The sequence below is a fragment of the Narcine bancroftii genome, chromosome 8, assembly GCF_036971445.1.
Source record: "Narcine bancroftii isolate sNarBan1 chromosome 8, sNarBan1.hap1, whole genome shotgun sequence".
NCBI lineage: Eukaryota > Metazoa > Chordata > Chondrichthyes > Torpediniformes > Narcinidae > Narcine > Narcine bancroftii.
Window position 1 is genome coordinate 8,557,182 of NC_091476.1, and position 17,444 is coordinate 8,574,625.

The 17,444-nt window shown below is 42.3% G+C and overlaps 2 protein-coding genes across 7 annotated transcripts in view; one reads left to right on the forward strand and one right to left on the reverse strand.

Annotated features, from left to right (window-relative positions):
• The window catches only part of LOC138740327 (retinal guanylyl cyclase 2-like), a 60,820-nt gene extending 45,335 nt beyond the window's left edge, over positions 1-15,485 (reverse strand). For 3 of the 5 annotated variants that reach the window (XR_011342826.1, XM_069892829.1, XM_069892826.1), the window contains exon 1: positions 15,399-15,485. The gene's annotated coding sequence lies outside the window, so the exon portion shown is untranslated. Of the gene's footprint in view, positions 1-2,471; positions 2,557-15,398 lie in introns of those variants that run through there. The other 2 variants (XM_069892827.1, XM_069892828.1) reach the window with 2 other exon arrangements.
• A 36-nt stretch (positions 15,486-15,521) lies between these two features.
• The window catches only part of nxt2 (nuclear transport factor 2-like export factor 2), a 37,494-nt gene continuing 35,571 nt past the window's right edge, over positions 15,522-17,444 (forward strand). For both annotated transcript variants that reach the window (XM_069892844.1, XM_069892843.1), the window contains exon 1: positions 15,522-15,618. In XM_069892844.1, coding sequence (XP_069748945.1) covers positions 15,604-15,618 — 15 coding nt within the window. In that variant the 5' untranslated portion in view covers positions 15,522-15,603. The remainder of the gene's footprint in view (positions 15,619-17,444) is intronic.

Below are 17,444 nucleotides of genomic sequence, written 5' to 3' on the forward strand. Positions count from 1 at the left end.
TCACATATTTTGCAGCTTGATACACCTTACATGCTGTTTAATTGATCACACATTGGATCACGCATTACAAGATTGTGTAGAGAACATACCTGACCCATTGTACAACTGAATACACAAAATAAATGGTGTGCAGCATTTAGAGGAAGACACAGCAAAAGAATAATGCAAACAAGCAAAGTTGAAATTAATTGACAAGCCAAACATTGTAATTCTGTTCATTTTCTACCAAGACTTCACTGAATCTACAATTCATTGTTCAGCTTTCTGTAGCAATAATAATCCTGGATTAATCTATCAGTAGTTATAATCTAAAACATCCCTTTTTGTATTTTATTCATACAATTGTACACGACTTTTAAAGAATTTAATAGAAAGTTAATCAAACCAGTTTTAAGGTGTCAAAATGAGTCTGTTACTTACCCTCATGCTCAGCTGAACAACGTCTAAGGCTTTAGATGCTGATCTGATTAAATTTGTCACAATAGAATTCTTAATACCCTGTGTCATTCAACAGGACTAAAACAGGTGCATCACTCTTTTTCTCTTAATTTCACCTATCTTGGACATACATGGTAAAATATTTATGCATTAAATGCATTTGAAGGAATAAACAATTGCGAAGGAAACAAAAATAACCCCCATGAGGTATGACAGAATGCTAATTATATTCTGGATATGAAACACCGTGAGCAGGAAAGGGCTTTGGCAAATACTAGAGCGCATCGGATGTCCCCCAAAGTTCCTCAACATGATTATCCAACTGCACGAAAACCAACAAGGTCGGGTCAGATACAGCAATGAGCTCTCTGAACCCTTCTCCATTAACAATGGCGTGAAGCAAGGCTGTGTTCTCGCACCAACCCTCTTTTCAATCTTCTTCAGCATGATGCTGAACCAAGCCATGAAAGACCCCAACAATGAAGACGCTGTTTACATCCGGTACCGCACGGATGGCAGTCTTTTCAATCTGAGGCGCCTGCAAGCTCACACCAAGACACAAGAGAAACTTGTCCGTGAACTACTCTTTGCAGATGATGCCGCTTTAGTTGCCCATTCAGAGCCAGCTCTTCAGCGCTTGACGTCCTGCTTTGCGGAAACTGCCAAAATGTTTGGCCTGGAAGTCAGCCTGAAGAAAACTGAGGTCCTCCATCAGCCAGCTCCCCACCATGACTACCAGCCCCCCCACATCTCCATCGGGCACACAAAACTCAAAACGGTCAACCAGTTTACCTATCTCGGCTGCACCATTTCATCAGATGCAAGGATCGACAATGAGATAGACAAGGCAAATAGCGCCTTTGGAAGACTACACAAAAGAGTCTGGAAAAACAACCAACTGAAAAACCTCACAAAGATAAGCGTATACAGAGCTGTTGTCATACCCACACTCCTGTTCGGCTCCGAATCATGGGTCCTCTACCGGCATCACCTACGGCTCCTAGAACGCTTCCACCAGCGTTGTCTCCGCTCCATCCTCAACATCCATTGGAGCGCTTACACCCCTAATGTCGAAGTACTCGAGATGGCAGAGGTCGACAGCATCGAGTCCACGCTGCTGAAGATCCAGCTGCGCTGGATGGGTCACGTCTCCAGAATGGAGGACCATCGCCTTCCCAGATCATGTTATATGGCGAGCTCTCCACTGGCCACCATGACAGAGGTGCACCAAAGAAAAGGTACAAGGACTGCCTAAAGAAATCTCTTGGTGCCTGCCACATTGACCACCGCCAGTGGGCTGATAACGCCTCAAACCGTGCATCTTGGCGCCTCACAGTTTGGCGGGCAGCAACCTCCTTTGAAGAAGACCGCAGAGCCCACCTCACTGACAAAAGGCAAAGGAGGAAAAACCCAACACCCAACCCCAACCAACCAATTTTCCCTTGCAACCGCTGCAATCGTGTCTGCCTGTCCCGCATCGGACTTGTCAGCCACAAACGAGCCTGCAGCTGACGTGGACTTTTTACCCCCTCCATAAATCTTCGTCCGCGAAGCCAAGCCAAAGAAAGAAAGAATTATATTCTGGATATGAAATAGCAAATACTTTAAACCAATATACATAAGAGCTGTGTCTGTCAATGACCTTAAGATTATGTTTTGTTTACACCGTAGTATGACATTTCAGAAATGAATAATCGGATCAATGTAATTAATAAGTATGTTGATGTATCTGTGCGTTTCTTGATCATAGTTGCAATCTCTGACCACTAGATGGCTCTATCAAAAAACTTTCTGAAATTCATTTCTATTTTGTGTATAGTATACATAATCATCAACTGTGTGAAATGCCACTGATAATTTAGCAGTTGATTTATAAATAAGTTAACAGCACTTTTAACTTGCAAAATCATCACTAAGGATACTATAAATATAAAAATATTATGCCATTCAACATTGGGCACATGCCAGCTTCATGCAGAGCGATCCCATCAATCCTATTTCCCCTCCTTCTCTCCATCTTTCTATATACATACAGTAAAAGTCCAGGTATCTGGCACCTGGGATCAGTAGATGCCAGAGAAGTGTATTTTCTGGTTGTTTGAGACTTGCTCTTGCAATGCCTAATACACTTGTGTTAAGAACAAACAGTTTAAAAGACAAAAATAATATACTGCACTTACACTCAACAAACTTCACTTGCATTAATGTATAAATCATTTTACTTTGTTTTCAGTCACATTCTGTGAAAACATTTAACCGTCGCTGCATCTGCAGGTTCCTCCCCCTCCAAGGAGCCACCAGAAAAATGAACAATAATGTTATAGATAATTAAACCCCCCCCCCCCAAGTTTTACAGAGAAAACCTCTGACTCGGGTGTCTCTTACTAAGCAGGGTTGAGGAGGCATTTTAAGAGAATCACCCCAATGGCAAGCAGCATCAACCAGCTCTTCATCCTGGACGACACCATTGCTGTTTCACACAACTTTATTTGAACAGCTGCTAAGAGCAGAGCACGACCAAGGCTCTCCGCTGGCTGAATATTTGCTCCCATCTTCACTAACGGTTTATGTGTGACTTCAGAGATTTACTCTTACAATTTTAAATTATGTATTTATATATAATGTCCATCACTAGATACTTTTGCCATCTTACCTACACTGCAGCATTTTACCTAAGCCAATTAACCTATCCAAATAAGAAAGTTATTAGACCTAGATAGAATTAGGGAAAAGCAGCCATAAGTTAGAAGGTGGTATTGATATTGGTGATAAGGACATAAGTTACTTTGCATCACAAACCCCACAAACAAGGACTCATACAAAGATGAAGAGAAAAGCTTCAGATATTTTATAACATGGCAGTATTAGAGAATGTTAGATGTAAAAGTTCAGCATTTGAAAGTATAACACAGGCTAAGAGGACAATGAAATTAAGGAGCTCTTTCTATAAATCAAATGTGATAATCAACGTGGAGCCAGAATTCTGTTGGCACAACTGGAAATGGAAATTGGGAATGAATGTTTCCTTAGTAATTGTTCTTAAGAATGAATATGTCCAAAGACCTGACCTGGAACAGTCAAGAAAGTGCACCAACACCTCTAAGCCACCCCACCCCCCCCCCCAAACCCCTGCAACTAGATCCTCATCCGAAGACCACAGTCAGTATGAAATGCAAGCGTCTCCTCCTCACTGACTATCAACACAGGCGCACCTCAAGGATACGTGCTTAGTCCAATGACTAAGGCACTCTGTTAGCTGAAATATTTGCTTCCATCTTCAGGCACAGGCACAATTCCAATGATATCTACAAATATGCCGATGACACCATAGTTGTCAGAAGAATCACAAATGGCAATTAAGAAGCATACAGGAAGGAGATAGATCAGCTCATTAGCAAAACCAATGAGATGATTGTGGACTTCAGGAGGAAGCCAGGAGAACATGATCCAGTCCTCAATGAGGGCTAAGTATAGGAGAGGGTAAAGAACTTCAAATTCATGGGTGTCAACATCTCCGAGGATCTGTCCTGGAGCATCCATGTCAATGCAATCAGAAAGAAGGCTCGTCAGTGGCTGTACTTGGTGAGGTGTTTGAGATTCACTATGCCACCAAAGACTCTTGAAAACTTCTACAGGTGTACCATGGAAAGCATTCTGGCTGGTTTCCAACACTCAGGACAAGAAAAATACTCCAGAAGGTTGTTAACTTGGCGTGCAACAACACGGGCACCCGTATTCACTCCATTGAGGACATCTACAAGTGGCGGTGTCTTAAGAAAGCAGCCTCTATCCTCAAGGACCTTCAGCACCCAGGCAACACCCTCTTCGCTCTGCCACCATCAGGAAAAATGTACCCAGTGACAAGCACCCAGTGGCACAAGGACAGCTTCTTCCCCGCTGCCATCAGATTCCTGAATGATCAATGAACCAAAGACACTGCCTCACTTTGACTTTTTTTGCACTATTTTTATTTATTGTTGTGAGGTGGTTTATGTGAATGTTTGCACCATGACGCTGCCACAAAACAACCAATTTCATGATAATAAATTTTGATTCTGAATTTATCAGGAGACAAATGAAGTTTGGTATGTCAGCCTTGTCTGTCAACAACTTGCACAGGTGCACCCTCAAAAGCATATTTACTAAAAACAAGACAACGTGGTATGGGAGCTGCTCTGCTCTGTTCAAGTTCATTATAATCAGGTACTACAAGTACAAAACAACGAAACAGCAAACACATATCAAGGAATAACACACAAAGGAAACACATGCAGTACATGCATACATATTTATTATACATATATAAAATAAATAAGTATTGTTTAATTAATAGTAGAATCACCAATGGTTTTATGAGCAGTTCATTCTGCAGTCTCACTGTCCGTGGGAAGAAGCTGTTTCTCGGCCTGGTGATTTCAGGCTTTGATACTCTTGCAGGGTGATAGGAGTCCTCAACAATTTTGCGAACTCTCTTCAAACAACGATCCCAGTTAACACCTTCCTGGTGTAGCACAGAAGGAGCTACAAAAAGTAGTGAGTATGCTCAGAATTTACACAAATTTTCCTCACCTGCAAAGACTCCATCAACATCTCCCACTGCTGAGGACAATAGCCAACATACTGAAAGACTCATCACACTCCAAATGCACTCCCTTCTCCCTCCTCCCATCGGGAGAAGGCTTAAGGGTCTGAAAGCACATGCCTCCAGGCTCGAAGATAGCTTCCTCCCCAGTCATCAGGCTTTTGAATGAACCTCTCCACAGTGCTATTATGCTGCCCTTGCTTGGCACTTATTTATCTTCCTTTTCATCCAATCCTATACTCTGTGAATTGTGCTCTGTGTATGGTTGTATGAAGGTTGGAGATAACCTTTCTGTCTGTTCGTGAAAGGACCCCTCTCACTATATTAGGTATCTTGTAACAATGGTCCTTTTGATGAAAAATGTGTGAAAGGGGACAAAATAACTCAGTCAAAGAAAACAAACCTTGTGCAGTGGGGAGATAGAGAATCATTTGCGTGATACAGAGCCAAGAGCTGTGGTGTGGACAGATGTCAGGGAATGGAAACTTTCTATTCCCAGAATGGTAGTAGATGATATCCACAAGGAATGTACCCGTGACACACAAAAATATTCATATATTCTTCAAGGATCATGGATTTGCAGCGCTGACTGTTCAGATGTCTGCCTATAAGGGCTAGACATACGTCCACTTTTGAAACCGACCTTGCCTCATGACTGCAATGACAAAACGCACAGCAGGTGAGGTTTACAGTGGAATGCCAGCAGAAACCACTGCAAGGGTGAGAAACAAGCTTACAAAGAAACAAAATCATAGAGAATCTCAGTGGAGAACATGTTCTGAGTAGCCAGACCCAAAAACGTTTCATGGCCTTCTGAGAACAATGGGACAATTCATAAGCGCAGTTGGAAAGTTATTCAAAAGAAGACTCACCAGAGTTTTGGGACAAGGCCTTTGCATTATAAGAAAACACAAACAATGTGAGAAGCAAAGGGCTTGGCACTACTGTAGTGAGGTGATATCAATGGAGTCTGGTGCAGACTATGTATAGCGTGAATAAAAGCTCTTACGACTGGAGGGAGACATATGCTTTCATTAGCTTATAACTGAGGGTAGGGTCTTACAGTGGTCTTCAGAGGGGTTCAGGGTTTAGGCAGGAAACCAAGGTTATATAAGGGTAGATAGGGGCAGAGCCAGCCATCATTATAACACACCGCCAATGAATCTCAGTTCACTGCACTGTGGTAATGGAGGTGAAGATGAAACAGCATCAGTTCTGGAGAAGACCTCAATGACGACAAGATTTTTGTTGATTAAAGAATTGCTGAATAACCTGAATCAAGTAGACATCTAATTGGATGATTTGTGAATGGACTGATTTGAAATGCGGCATTTGGTTCCTGAAGACACACATGTTGTTGGTGGAAAATAGATCAGAATTTGTAAGAAAAATAAAGGGTTATGGGCGTGAGGTAGGGAAAAATTAGATTATTGTTGAGTTGGTGCACCTAGATCGCCACAACTTTCTGGGTTGACGAGCCTGTACTGTGCTGTAATGTTCCATGTAATTAGAGTTTGAAAATAGAGAAAAGTTCAACAAGACAGTTGGAGGGAAAAGGAAGGACCAGAATTGTATATGTGGGAGGTTTGGGAACTGAGAGCCAGAATAGGCTTGATTAACTAGGAAGGAGTTACGACAGAGTTTAGATTTCAATCCAAACATAAGTAGAAAATTCTAGAAATAATCAGCAAGTCAGGAAGCATCTGTGAAAAGAGAAAGAGTTGGCACCGCAGGTCAAAGACCTTTTGTTGGATGTAACCCGGAAACATAAACTGGAGGAAACTGCAGCTTACAAATTATAACCAATGGAAAACACAAATGTATATTACTTTTTAAAGCTCAAAAAGTATCTGAAAGACCAGGTGAAAGTGAAACTATGATTGAAAGAATTTGAAAATATTTATTTATGCCAAGAAACTCTACAATTTCAGTAATTTTCCTCAATAATGGAATACAAAACCGATGTTCAGGTTGAAGGTGAGAGGGGAAAGGTTTAAAGGGATCTAAGGACAGTTTTATCAGGGTGGAGGATATATGGAACGAGCTGTAAAAGGAAGTGATAGAGGACGATACTGGTAGTGAGATGTGGACAGGAGGTTTATGTTCCGGGATACATTTGTTTTCGATGTGATAGATCAGGGGGTAAAAAAGGAGGAGTTGCTCTGCTTGATAGGGAGGACATTACTGCCGTGAGGTGGCAGGATGGTATGGAGGGATCGATCAGTGAGGCTGTTTGGGTGGAATTGAGGGGTGGAGGAGGCAAGAGGGTGCTAATAGGGGTGTATTACAGACTTTTACCCCCTCCATAAATCTTCGTCTGCGAAGCCAAGCCAAAGAACTGACCACCAAATGGGCCAAGGGAATTAGAGGAACAAATTTGTAGGGAGATAACGTATATGTGTGAAAATCATAGGGTAGTGATCATGGGAGATTTTAACTTCCCACACATTGATTGGGATACCCATATGGTTAGAGGGCTGGATGGGCTGGAGTTCGTTAAATGTGTTCAGGATTGTTTTCTAAATCAGTTAGTAGAAGAACCGACTCGGGATGGTGTAATACTGGATCTCCTGTTAGGGAACGAGCTAGGTCAGGTAGCGGACATTAATGTTGGAGAACCAATTGGGTTTACCATAATTTTGTTAGTTTTAGGGTAGTTTTAAGGAAGAGCAAGGAGAGGCCTAAAGTTGAGGTTCTGGATTGGAAAAGAGCAAATTTCGAAGGAATAAGAAGGGATTTGGGGAGTATTGAGTGGGACAGGATATTTTCAGGTAAGGATGTTAATAAAAAATGGAGGATATTCAAAAAAGAAATTTTGAGGGTACAGAGTAGTTATGTCCCAGTCTGGATCAATGGAAAGGCTGGAAGTCATAGGGAGGCTTGGTTTTCGAAGAATATTGGAAATTTGGTTAGGAGAAAAAGGGAGGGGTACAAGAGGTATAAAGAGCAGGGAGCTGAGAAGTTGAAGGAGGACTACAAGGAGTGTAGAAGGAATCTTAAGAAAGAAATTAGAAAGGCCAAAAAAAGGCATGAAGAGGCTTTGGCTGACAGAGTAGAAATAAATCCAAAGGGTTTCTATAAGTACATTAAAAGTAAAAGATTAGTGAGAGATAAAATTGGACCCCTTGTAGATAGCGAGGGTAGGCTGAGTGAGAAGTCTGAGGAAATGGGGGAAATTTTGAATGATATCTTTGCCTCGGTATTCACTAGGGAAAGAAATGTTGAACCAGTTGAAGTAAAGAAAAATAGTGGGGAGGTCATGAAGCATATAAGGATAACCGAGGAGGTAGTGATGGCTGTGTTAAAAAAAGATAAAGGTGGATAAATCTCCTGGACCGGACAAAACATTCCCTAGGACACTCAGGGAGGCTAGTGGCCATTAACAGAGATATTTAGGACGTCACTGGCCACGGGGGTGGTACCAAAGGATTGGAGGGTGGCGCGTGTGGTTCCTCTGTTTAAGAAAGGGTCCAAATGCAAACCTGGGAATTATAGGCCTGTAAGTCTGATGTCTGTGGTAGGTAAGTTGATGGAAAGTGTTCTGAGGGATGCTATTTACAAATTTTTGGACGTACAAGGATTGATAGGGAGTAATCAGCATGGTTTTGTCAGGGGTAGATCATGCTTGACAAACCTGATTGAGTTCTTCGAGGGGGTTACAAAAAAGGTTGATGAAGGGAAAGCTGTGGATGTTGTCTATTTGGACTTTAGTAAAGCTTTTGACAAAGTTCCCCACTGGAGGTTAGGAAAAAAGGTGGAGGCATTAGGTATAAATAAGGAGGTAGTGAAATGGATTCAGCAGTGGTTGGATGGAAGGTGTCAGAGAATAGTGGTAGACAATTGTTTGTCCAATTGGAGGCCGGTGACTAGTGGAGTTCCTCAGGGTTCGGTCCTGGGTCCACTATTATTTGTTATATATATTATCGATCTGGATGTAGGGGTAGAGAATTGGATAAGCAAGTTTGCGGATGACACAAAGATTGGTGGTGTTGTGGACAGTGAGGTAGATCACTGTAGATTAAAAGGTGATTTAGGAAGGCTGGAGGTGAGGGCTGAGAAATGGCTGATGGAATTTAATACAGATAAATGTGAGGTGCTGCATTTTGGAAAGGCAAATTTAAATAGGTCATATACATTGAATGGTAGACAATTGAGGAGTGCAGAACAACAAAAGGATTTAGGAGTTATGGTAAATAGTACCCTCAAGGCTGATACTCGGGAGGAGTCACGTGATGGAGTAGTGGCCGGACGGTGAACTCCAGCCCTCTCCAGAAAAGTCGGGAAAAACAAGAGAAAACACAAAGGCACAGAAATAAAAGTTACAGAAAAGTGAGTATAAAGGTGGAAAGAAGATGGCGACAAAAAAAGAAAAGTCGAAAGCAACGGTAAGAAGAGAGGAAGAGAAGACAAAGGAGGAAAAAGGTGAAGGCCTTACCTGTCCGAAGAGGCCCGCTGCGGAGAGAGGAACCCGCTCCCTCAGGTCGGTAAATAATGGACTACAAAAATGGCTCGCAGAGCCGAGCAAAAGTGCGCAACCGCGCATGCGTGAAACTTCGCGCATGCGCGATGCGAATGAAAAAAAACACACCGACGGGAGGGGGGACCAGCTGGGGAGTCGATCTCCACAGCCGGCAACGACAGCTGCAGAACACCTGCAGCAAGAAGAGACCACAGAAGACAATGGAAACAAGAAAGAAGAGGAGGAAAGGGCACCAAAGAAACAACAGATGGCCAACCCAGAGGAAGAAGAAGAGGAAGAGGAAGAGTATAGTGAAATAGAAGAAGAAAAGATAGGCAAGGTAAAGGATATACTTGCTCTTATTAAAGGATACATGGAGTCATTTAAAGAATGGCAAACACAGGAATTTAAGGATTTAAGAAAAAGAATAAACAACACAGAAGAGAAAATAATTAAAATGGAGATGACCTTAACAGAAATGGGAAAAAAAATGGACAAGATGGAAGAGCGGGCAGTAGCAGCAGAAATGGAGGTAGAAGACTTAAAAAAGAAATTGGAGAAATCTAATAAAAAAACTAAAGAGACACAAGAACTACTAGCTCAAAAAATAGATACAATGGAAAACCATAACAGAAGAAATAACATAAAGATAGTGGGCCTTAAGGAAGATGAAGAAGGCAAGAATATGAGGGAGTTTATAAAAGAGTGGATCCCTAAGACCCTAGGATGTCCAGAACTACAGCATGAAATGGAAATAGAAAGGGCACATAGAGTATTGGCCTCTAAACCACAACCACAACAAAAACCAAGATCTATTGTAGTAAAATTCCTAAGATATACTACAAGAGAAAAGGTACTGGAGAAGACAATGGAAAAAGTAAGAGAGGGCAACAAACCACTGGAGTATAAATGGCAAAAAATCTTCATTTATCCAGATATAAGTTTTGAACTCCTAAAGAAGAGAAAAGAGTTCAATACAGCAAAGGCGATTTTATGGAAGAAAGGGTATAAATTTATACTAAAGCATCCAGCGGTATTGAAAATATTTATTCCAGGACAACAAAACAGACTATTCTCGGATCCAGAAGAAGCACGAAAATTTGCAGAACAATTACAAAAATAGACTGAGGGAGGAAGACGGGTAATGAGAGTTAAAATGATCACGACTGATATGTATGTGGGTAAAGACAAAAATAGACTGAGGGATGAAGACGGGTAATGAGAGTAAAAATGATCACGATTGATATGTATGCAGGTAAAGAGGTATAAGAGTGAATAGAGACAATGAGCATACATGAATGTATCTGTACTTAGAGGAAAATATAGATAGTATAGACAAGAATTAATAAGGGAAGGTAATGGAATAGAGAGAATAAGGAGGGAATTAAAAGAGGGACCTTTGTGACATATGAAAAGTGAAATCTTTTCTGGGGGAGGCGGGGTGGGGGGAAATAGCGGTCACTGCAAAATCAGTTGACGCTTGCGAGTGGATTCGCAAATCCAAATGGAGAGGGGAGATGTGGTTGTCCGACAAGGGATAAAGGACAACTCAGGAGGTGAAGGGGAGATTGGGGATAAATAAGATAGAAATAGGAGAATAAGGAAAATGTTAGATGTTGTAGGAATGTTGTCTGATAAAGAGTTGAAAATAAGAAAACAGAAATGGAAAAGGAGGAAAGGTAATGATGGAAAAACGGAAAGAGAAGATAAACAAAATATAAAAGGGCTACGCTGAACTATATGTCTTTAAATATTAATGGAATACATAACCAAATTAAAAGGAAGAAACTACCAAATTTAAATGAATAAATGTATTCCATTAGAAAAAATAACATATTGGTTAAGAAATAATATTGAAATATTCGAACAAGTATAGGAGCCTCACATTAAATACAATAGCGAAAACCTACCGGGGACAAACATTACCTAAGTTGATGGAAGGAGAAGGAAAGAAAAGAATGGACTCAGTAGAATTTCTGGTGTAATTTTGTTGAATGACAACATTGTCTGACTGGCTTAATGCAACCTAGATTGTATACCTAAAATGGATGAGAGGGGGGGGTGGGGGGGTGGTTTGGGAGGAAAGGGGGGGGGGGAGAAAAAGTCACTGTATATGTGTGAAAAAGAAATAGTGTATATCATGGCTAATGTGATTTATGGTGTGAAAAATAAAAAAATTAAAAAAAAAAAAAAGGCTGATACTCAGGTAGATGGTGTGGTGAAGAAGGCATTTGGAAAGTTGGCCTTCATAAATCGGAGTATTGAATTCAAGAGTAGGGAGGTTATGATGAAATTCTACAAGGCATTGGTGAGGCCAAATTTGGAGTACTGTGTACAGTTTTGGTCACCAAATTATAGAGAGAGTGCAGAGAATGTTCACGAGAATGTTGACAGGATTTCAGGGTCTGAGTTACAGGGAAAGGTTGTGCAGACTGGGGCTTTTTTCTCTGGAGCGTAGAAGATTGAGAGGGGACTTGATCGAGGTGTTTAAGATTTTAAAAGGGACAGACAGAGTAAATGTGGATAGGCTTTTTCAATTAAGAAAGGGGGAGATTCAAACTAGAGGACATGTTTTAAGATTGAAGGGGGAAAATTATAAGGGGAACATGAGGGGAAATTTCTTGACGCAGAGGGTGGTGGGGATGTGGAATGAGCTTCCGGCAGACGTGGTCGAGGCGGGATCATTGGTTACATTTAAGGAAAGACTGGATCGTTACATGGATAGGAGGGGACTAGAGGGGTATGGACCGGGTGCTGGTCAGTGGGACTAGGAGGGTGGGGATTTGCTACGGCATGGACTAGTAGGGCCGAACTGGCCTGTTCTGTGCTGTAAGTGGTTATATGGTTATATGGAAAATGGGCCAAATGCAGGCAAATGAGATTAATTTAGGAAGGCACCAAGGATGAATTGGGCCTTGCTGTTTTACTCTACAAACCTGAGAATCATTGTTAAAAAAAAGCAAAATTTACAACTCCTTTAAACCTTTCCCCTCCCACCTTGATTTGCAATCAAGATTAGTCATTCAAATAGATCTAACAAAACAGCTCACTTACAAACGAGTTCAGCAGGCAGGAGATTATTCTGAGTAATGCTATAAGGTTTATAAGGGTGAGGATAGATCATAATAGATGAGTTAGAAAAGGACAAAGGTGATCTGCAAACTTCTGTGATGACCCCACCAATAATGACAGGTAGTGAGCAATGACAAATATCCAATTATTCACAATCATTCATACTTATTTAAGGCAAAAAAGGTAACAATAGGATAACTTGTTTATCCATGGTGATCAAGAACAGTTAAAGGTACTAACAAATCAAAGGAAAATGGTTTCCAACTGCCAAAAAAAGTGCTGTAAATCTGGGATTAGGAAAGTTTCAAATTAGACAAGTCTGAGGCACTTATAAGGATCTCTCTCATGGCCCATCCCTTCGTAAGCGAAGATGAACACGGTACCTTGTAGCTCTACTGTCCTCACAGAACCTTTGTTCTGTTTTCCAAGGAGCTTTAGGCACCATGTGCCAGGGCAAGGACTTGGAGGTGAGTACTTAAGAATAGAGACAATAGAATAAAAATAGTCTAGCAAGAAGCATCAAAATAGATGGTGAAATCTTCTATAGACATGTAAAATGGAAACAATTAAATAAAGTTAATATGATCTCTTACAGACCAAGATTAGAACAAATACATTGGGGATAAGATAGTGGCAGAGAATATTTTTTTAATGACTTCACAGAAGACACAGAAAACTCTCACGGAAATAGTAAAAAATTACTGGTCTAGAGTTAATGAAGAATTCAAGGAAATTAGCATTTTATTCAATAAATCAAGCCCTGGAGAAATCAAATGGACCCATTTGCAAAAAAATCAAAAGACCTCATGATTTGCATGCTCGAGTTTTGGAGGAGGTAGCAACTGAGGCAGTGAAAGCACATTGTCATCTGCTAATATTCTATCGATTCCAGAATTGTTCCCAGAAAGATAATACCTGATATAAGTGAGGAGGGTAGGAGAGAAAATAAGGGGCGAGGCACTAATTAGCTGGTTATCAGTAATAGGGAAACTAAATGAAATATATAATTAAGGAAGTGGTACGAGGGCACTTAGAAAATATTGCCCCTAAATTATTAATCCCTGAAAGATAACAAGTAATTGAAGGAAACTACGTGTTTGCTCTTATTGCTCAAGAGACAGATGTCTTTTTCAAATTTTATTGTGCCAATGAAGCAGACTGGGCCCAGTCTTCAGAATTTGGAAAAATGAAAGATGGTGTCCTTGAAAAACATGCATTTTGTTATGAGGCTTGAAATATCTGTGGGATGAAGTTTTCTCTGGTTGGGGTATCGAGAATCAGATTTCATCTGCTCAAAATCAGGGGCTGACTATTAAGTACTGAAACAGGAAAACATTTCTTACCCATGAATAGGGAATCTTGGAATTCTCTGCTCAAGAGGTTGCCAGAGTTTCATTTTATGTGAAAAGATTTATGGATTTTAAAATATTAAGTAATCACAAGATGTAGGATCAGTGTTGGAAAGTGGTGTTGAAGTAGATTAACTGAAATCTTAATAAATGCCCAAGAACCATGAAGGACCAATTAGCCTTCTCCTGCTTCTATATTTCTTACCATCTTAAGTCTGCTAACTGTGACAGAATATAGATATGTTTTTGGGAGATAAATTGGGGCAGGGTTTGTTAATGTAGGTCACATACAAACACTTTAAAACAGATCTTATTTGAAATACTGGAGCTCTGCTCATGCTAGACATTCCGGCGCCAAGATCCTCTGCAAAAGCTTTGGAGAGTGCCAAAGAGACTTCACTAATGGATTGTTGTTTACAAAAAGGCAACAGATGAAAGAGCTTGTCAGAGCTTCAGTTTGTCTGGAGGGAAATTTGCTGTTTCTCTCTGTGTGTGAGAGAGAGAGAAAGAGAGACTCAGAGATTAGTCCTACAGTTTTACAGTCAGCAGCAGTGCAACTGGAACTGGAACAGGATAAGCTGGCAAGCTTGTGGAAACCCCCATTTGGAAGATGGGTTGTGAGTGCTTAGTTCAGCCTGGTCAAAGCCCTTGTGGTTCATGCAAGAGGAGAGGACTGGCTGTCTAATATTTCATTTGGAATATGGGAAACAAAAAGGCACTCTGTGGTGACCTGAAAGAAAGAGGTTATCAACCGGAGAACCCTGAGTGGGCAAGTTTCATCAGCAAGACACTGAAGTGGCTGATGGAAGTAAATCAGTTGTGGATGTCCTGGAACAACGACTCTCTCTCTGAAAACCGACAAGAACCTTCCTGAGAGGTAACCATTTACCTTCCAAGCACCAAAGCCTGGTGAACTTTGTCAATGTTAAATTCTGTGCACAGTCGAAGAATTGCCTGCCATCAGTGAACTTGGAGGAATGAGAAGTGAGATTGGACTGTGAACCAAAGAACTTTTCTAAGCTTACACACACATTACATACACGTGTGCTTAGAATTAGAAGGGGGTTGTTAGGTTAGTTAATAGTGAGAAGTTAAAGTTTGATCCTGTTTTCGTGTTTAAAGATAATTAAAAGCAACTTTTGTTGAAGTAACCATTTGTCTTGGTGAATATCTATTGCTGCTGGGTTTTGGGGTCCTCTGGGCTCGTAACATAACAAAAACTTGGTTTATTTTTACTTAATGCAGAACACTAAATTCATGTCAAAAGCATGCATATATTTAAGATGCTCAACTGATTTATTTTGACAAGTACCAGGCAATTCAGGAGCCAGTGCAGGAGGAAAGTTGGCCACAGTGGCAGGGCCACTCGAAACCATGCTGCAGTTGGAGATCTCTCCACAAACTGCAATGGTAAAGTACAAGAACACAACCTCTAAAAATACCAGCGCCTATAAAGTGAGAAAGATGGAGTGAGAGAAGTCAATACTGTTGAAATTACCCTGTCTATTGATCGTGATTTAAACTGATAAAGCAGCCTCACAATTGCAAGCAGAGGTGGAGATGATCAGCTGGCCAGGGCGGAACCGGAACCGGAACCCGGCGTCGGCGTTTCCGGCGGAACATCGCGGCGCTGCACACCGGAAGTGTCGGCATCGCTGGCGGTTTGGAAGTCGAGCGGGGGCTCGGACCGGCGGCGGCGGCTGATGGCTGGTTCCCTGGTGAGGATGCAGGCGCCCCGGGCCAGATTTTGGGGGGGGGCTGAGTTGGAGCCCGCGCCCCCGCGATGACCCCCGGCCTGCGAGAGGGACGGGGGTTCCCGCCCCTCCCGGGCAGAGCGACGTGAAGTTTCCAGCAGTCAAGGGGCGGCCCCGTGGCCCCAGATCGCCTGGGTTCCGACCCTGACAGCCGGCTGCTGTCTTTGTGGAGTCTGTACGTTCTCCCTGTGACACTCTAGAGCCCATGGGTTTCCACTGCATCCTGTTTCCATCCCTAATCCAAAATTGCGTGGTATGGACCACTCTGAATTGTCCCAGCGTGTGATTGATGGGAACGAGGGGAGAATGGGGTGCAAGGAAATGTAACCGACTTAGACTCAATGGCATCTTTTGCTGGGATAACAAGGTGGGACATTGTTCTGCACATTTGGGGTACAGGGGTGTTTTTCTGGTTGGCAATTGGTGGTGAGCGGTGAGCCGCAGGGGTCGGTGCTGGGCTGACAACTGTTCACGATATGTATAAACAATTTGGAGGAGGGGGCAGAATGTAGGGTTGATGACACTAAATTGAGTTGAAAGCAAATTGAAAAAGATGCAGGGAGTCGACAGAGAGAGATAGATAGGTGAAGTGAGTGGCCAAGGGTCTGGCAGATGGAGTACAATGTAGGTAAGTGTGAGGTTATCTACTTTGGAAGGAAAAGTGGAGTTAGATGGCAAGCGATTGCTGCATGCTACTGTGCAGAAGGGAGTGTTTGTGCATGAATTGCGAAAGGTTGGTTTGCAGCTGCAGCAGGCTATGAAGAAGGCAAACGGATTGTTAGCCCTCATTGCTGGAGGGATTGAATTGAGGAGAAGGGAAGTTATGCTGCAACTGGTCAAGGTACTGGTGAAGCCGCATCTGGAGGACTGCATGCATTTCTGGTCTCCTTACTTGAGGAAGGATGTACTGGCTTTGGGGGCGGTCCAGAGACTGTGAGGAGTGATGGCAAGATGCTGGAGCTGGTACGGACCTGCGGGGAGTCATAGCGCTCCTGTGGGTCCAACTGCCCAATTTGACTGCTGTCAGCTCTATACAAGCTTTAAACTGCCTGTAAATAGAGCTGATGGCAGTTTATTTAAAAATTCTGGAACCACAGATTCTGCGCCCAAGATTGCGGCGCCTCTGATCAGCAGCACCCACGAGGGGTTGCAGACTCTGGGGAAGTGGAGGACTGGCACAGAGCACCAGAAAAAAGAGAGATCAAACCCTGTTTGAGAAGGAGAAGCAGAGGAGACGGCCCACGGGACAGTGACCACAGTGGTGAACCAGCAAGGGGTTCTGCAGTTGACAAAACGCACAGACAGCAGGCTGTTGGTGACTCAAGATGAGAAACCCATTCAAGCCATGGGCTGCTGGTGACTGCAGTCAAGGGATTCACACGGGGCTGCAGACTGCTGAGTACTGGCTCAAGAATTGGCTGACTGGGCACTGGGTATCGGAACCAGAATGTGAGAAGGTGGCGAGGGCGCTGAAGTATTCCTGATTGTGTCGGAGGTTTGGATTTGGAGTTCAATCTGCGGATGGATTGGACTGAACACTGTGTGGCTGTGGGGTCTTTGGAAGCGCAGGAGGTTATGCTGCAACTGGGGACACTCTCTTTTGCTTCTTTTTCTCTGACTGTAAGAGGTGCTTCAGGCAATTTCTGCCAATGGCAAATGTGGCCTACGGCAGATGAAAACAAATTCTGTGTAATATTGCACTGACTTTATTTCAACAAAAAATTGAATCTTGAGATTGAGTCATCTGCAACTTATTCACTGGAATTTAGAAGAATGAGAAGGGATCTTCT